Here is a 5,081-nt window from a genome sequence, read left to right as displayed (position 1 = left end):
GCTGATATCAGCAAAGCTAGCTCTCTCGCTTCCTTCAGGTTTTTACTCACTATAGCCTTCCCTGGCCAACTTATTTATTTTGTTTTCTGCATTGGAATGTAATCTTCATGAGGGTGGGGGGTTTGTCTTGTTTTGTACACTACAGAATCCTTAGCACCTAGAAATAGTACCTGGCACATAGTAGATACTTATATTTAAAAATGAACGAACAGGTGAACGAGTGAATGATTCTGATTATTTTCTTTAAATTTATTGTGGTAACATTGGTTAATAACATAAATTTCATGTGTACAACTTTATAATACATCTCTGTATTCCATGTGTGCTCATAAATACGAAAGTAGTAAGTAAACATAGCTCCACTAAATGTAGAGTGGAAAGGATTGGAAGAAGGCTATATGGAAGATAAGACGGGTCTGGAAATTAATTCTAAATTTCTGAAATGTAGAGCAGTCCTATAAATGTACAAATAACAATACTGTTTTATTTAAATAGCTAGTTTAATATTTTCCATGGAGGAAACAAATATTAGCTGGTATCATTAGTAGGAAACAGATTTGGGAATTAGCTGCAGTGTGAACCAGGAGGTAAAGTTTTACTCTGGATTAAAAATTGTGGACAAATATTCCAGATATCACTGAGTCATTATGTAATTTAAGAAGGGTAATGATATACCTATTGATTTGCCAGGAGCACTCTCAGCTTAACTCTTTTGTTATTATAGGGTGGGTTTTATTCTCTAAAGGATCTTACTCTGGATAAGTTAGAAAGACACTCTAAAATTAATGTACTTATTTCTGGTTAGTGATTGTAGCACATAATGAAAATCCATGCATGATAAGACATCTATAAATGCTATTGGACTATTTGACACTGAGCATATTTTAGAACTTGACCTTGTTAGGTTTAGGGCTATCAGGGTCTCAAGCATTTTGAAGTCACTCTTGAATAGTGAAAATAGTTGAGCAATGTAAAAGCTGGCTCATATTTAGTATTTTTTTTAAATATTGTTTTATTGATTTTTTACAGAGAAGAAGGGAGAGGGAGAGGGATAGAGAGCTAGAAACATCGATGAGAGAGAAACATCGTTTCAGCTGCCTCCTGCACACCCCCTTACTGGGGATGTGCCCACAACCAAGGTACATGCCCTTGACTGGAATCGAACCTGGGACCCTTCAGTCCACAGGTTGACGCTCTATCCACTGAGCCAAACCGATTAGGGCACATTTAGCATTTTTAGGACCACAGACTTCATTGAAAATTTGATGAAACATGTGAATCCATTTCCCAGAAAAATGCATATTCTAAATTTTATAAATAATTTCAAAAAGTTTATGATTTCCCAAACCCCTGCTTCATTGAGTGAATACCTTTGGGGATTCTATTGCATTAGTACTGTGCCAATATAAGTACATGTAGAAATGGTTACATAAATGATTTGCTATACGTATTTTTTTAATTTTTTTTTATTATAGTTGACATTCAATATTATATTAGCTTCAGGTGTATAGCATAGTGGTTTATATAACTTACAAAATGATCCCTCCTAATAAGTGTTGTGGTACCTACCTGGCACCATGCATAATTATTACAGTATTATTGATTGTATTCCCTATGCTATACTTTACACCCCTGTTACTATTTTGTAACTCTCAGTTTGTACTTCTTAATCCCTTCACCTTTTTCACCCAGCTTCCTAACTTTCCTCTCATTTGTTCTCTGTGAGTGTGTTTCTGTTTCGTTTATTTTGTTTTTTAAAATTCCACATATATATAAGTGGAATCGTACGATATTTGTCTTTCTCTGGCTGACTTATTTCACTTAGCATAATACCCTCTAGGTTCATCCATGTTGTCACAGATAAGGTGTATGTACTATTCTGTAACTTAATATTCCATGTTAGTATATATAGATGTACTTACTTCTTTTTAAATTAATTTATAAATTTCACAAGTTTTTAATTTTTTAAAATAGTTTATTGAATTTTAGAGAGAGAGAGGAAGGGAGAGAGAGAGAGAAACATCAATGTGAAAGTGCAACATTGATAGATGGGCAGCCACCTGCACGCCCCCTACTGGGGATCAAGCCCACAACCCATGTATGTGTCCTGTCCAGGAATCAAATTGGCAGCCTTTCAGTACACACTGGCCAAGGCTATATTTCACAAATAGTTAAAAAAAGTCAACATCAGAAAAAATGTATAGGAAAGTTGCTTATATGAAACCTTAAAATGAGCAAAAAATGCTTTTGATAATCTTTTTTGTTGTTGTTAATCCTCACCGAAGGATATTTTTTCCATTGATTTCTAGAGAGAGTGGAAGGGAGGGAGGAGAGGGAGAGAGAGAGAGAGAGAGAGAGAGAGCGAGAGAGAGAGAGAACAGAGAGAGAGAGAGAGAAACATAGATTTGAAAGAGACTCATGAGCCACATCCTGACTGGGGATCGAACCTGCAACCCAGGTACATGGTCTTGACTGGTAATGGAATCTGTGACCCTTTGTTCTGCAGGCTGACACTGTAACCACTGAGTAAAGCAGGCCAGAGCTGCTTTTGATATCTTAATCATCACAACTAAAGAGCATAAGATACATGTATCATCATTTATGGTATAGAAATCCATACATTGTATTTTTTTCATAATAGATTTAAAAAGTTAAAGAAACAACCTTACTCAGATCAACTTGCCAAAATCTGGCTTTAGGGGAATTTTTTTGAAGATAACTCATCAACAAAAACCACATGTACTCTGCAGAAATTTTCTTAATAGAGAAAATAAGGTAATGCAGAGAAGCAAAAAGAAGAATTCTTCATGGTGAATTTACTCAAAGATGATCACTGCTAACAATGCATTTTATTTTAACTACTTTTCTATATTGCTTTAGGATAGATTTCCAGAAGAGGAATTACTAGATCAAAAGTTATGACTGTTTAAAAATTAAAAAAAAAAAAAAAATATATATATATATATTGCTAATACTGCTTTTCAGAAATATTTTACCAGTTAATACTTCAATCAGTCAGGTCTAATATTGCTTATTTCACCACTCCTGTGCTTAGATTGGGCAGTATGAATTTAAAAATATTTGTAATTGCAAACAATAAAAGTTTCTTCGCTGTTTTAATTTTCATTTCTTCCATATTTTGTGATATTGCACATTTTTCCATAAATGGATTACTAGCTGTATAACTGTATCTTAGTGTATATTAAAACATACTTTTGCAGCTTGAACCCTCCATTTAGAAGAAAAAATTCCGTTTCAAATAAAACTTTAATAGAGCATGTTGATAATGTGCTTTCTTTATTATAAAGATAATTTTTAGTTAATTATTAGGTTTTAACAGTCATCCAGGTTGCCATATTGAAGTTATCATCAAGATCTGAATGAAGATTTTCCAAAGTGTTTAATTAATAGAAAACAATTTTCACTCTGGGGAAATGTGGCTTATTAAGAACTAAATGAGATATAGCTAACAGCATATGTATGTAGTTTGATTTCATTGAGTATTAATAGATGGCAAAATAATAATAGAAATTTGATATTTCTGTCAGAAACGCTTTTACTAAAATAAATTATCTTAAATACTTTTTTCTTTTCAAGGTATCATACACGTCGTAGGAAACTGAATCCTCCAAAAGACAGATGATATTGAGGTTTTCAGTAAAATGCTGTCCTGTTCTCATTTGCCATTTGAGAAAATGCAATCAGATATATTCACTACTACGTTATGTAGTAAAATAATAATAAAATGCCTTTTCATCTATTAGAATGTGTATTTCTTTATATATATTAATTCTGGATTTGACATTCTTATTTAGAGAAACCTACTTTATTTTCCTTTGAGATATTAGTCTTTTATTTATTTTTATGTGACTAGTATGATGAAATATTCTACATTGTGAGCCACGTATTGTTAGTAGAGTGAATATTAAAAATGTGCATGGTTTCCTTCTGAGGATTTTAAAATTGCCTTTAGAATGAAACTCAGAAAGTCTACTCAGAAAACATTTTATGTTTGGGAGCGAGGGGGTTGGCATCTAGGATATAATTAAATTAGTTACACTTAAATCAGTTACTACTATCTACTAGGTCCTTTACATACCTAGGTCCTTTACATACATCATTATTAAATTTTCACAATAATCCTTTCAAGAAAGAGCATCATCCTCATTTTATAGATAATGGACAGTAAGTGACCTACCTACCTAGCAAGTGGAAGAGCCAGGATCCGAACTGGTCAGTCTCCAAAGCTCTTTTACAGTGCATCATAACAACAAAGGGTGTTTTCTTTCACCCAGGAATGTACTTTGCTATGAAGACTATATTATGTGCATTGCTTGAAATTTTTTTTAGCTGTTTTAAATTTATGCTAGCTTTGGAACACATGCAATCTATATCACTAACCTAGTGTTATGAGAATGTTAATAGTATATCCTGCTGTTTTTTGTCACTACTGGCTTATACAAGGGTGGGCAAAAGTAGGTTTATAGTTGTTCATATGGAAAGTAACACAATAATCCTATCTAATAAAAGAGAAACGTGGTAATTGGCGTACAACCGCTACCCTTCCCATTGGCTAATCAGCCAAGATGGCGGCCGGCAGGCAGGCAGCTTGAAACTAACATGAGGCTTGCTTGCTTCAGTGACGGAGAAAACCAACGTTCCCCGCCTGCCTTACCGGCCTCTGAGCCTGCAGTTTCAAACATTATAACAAATATAGAAGCTAAACAAAACCCAGAAACCTGCTTTCAGCAAGCCGGGATCTCAGAGCTGGAGTTATACAGTGTTTCGATTATAGAACCTAAACAAACCAGATACCTGCTTTCAGCAGCAGCAGAAGCCTCAGAACTGGAGACTCAGAGCTAAAGCTGGCCCAGAATTTTTAAAAAACGGAGCAGTTGGGAGCTTCAGCCCTAGCCCCTCACCCAGACTGGCCAAGCACCCCAGTGGGGACCCCCACCCTGATCCAGTACACCCTTCAGGGCAAACCAGCCAGCCCCACCCATGCACCAGGCCTCTATCCTATATAGTAAAAGGGTAATATGCCTCCCAGCACCGGGATCAGCAGAGCCGCGAGGCCTCCC

General features: G+C 35.2%; 1 protein-coding gene across 3 annotated transcripts in view; it reads left to right on the top strand.

The window, feature by feature from the left end:
• The window catches only part of MRPL42 (mitochondrial ribosomal protein L42), a 29,875-nt gene extending 26,115 nt beyond the window's left edge, over nt 1-3,760 (top strand). For all 3 annotated transcript variants that reach the window (XM_006764641.2, XM_015564523.1, XM_006764643.2), the window contains one exon: nt 3,598-3,760. In XM_006764641.2, the coding sequence (XP_006764704.1) occupies nt 3,598-3,643 (46 nt within the window). In that variant the 3' untranslated portion in view covers nt 3,644-3,760. The remainder of the gene's footprint in view (nt 1-3,597) is intronic.
• The last annotated feature ends 1,321 nt before the right edge of the window (nt 3,761-5,081 follow it).

This window comes from Myotis davidii, unplaced genomic scaffold (genome assembly GCF_000327345.1).
Source record: "Myotis davidii unplaced genomic scaffold, ASM32734v1 scaffold581, whole genome shotgun sequence".
In the NCBI taxonomy this organism is placed as follows: Eukaryota; Metazoa; Chordata; class Mammalia; order Chiroptera; family Vespertilionidae; genus Myotis; species Myotis davidii.
This window is presented reverse-complemented; position numbering and strand designations above follow the sequence as displayed.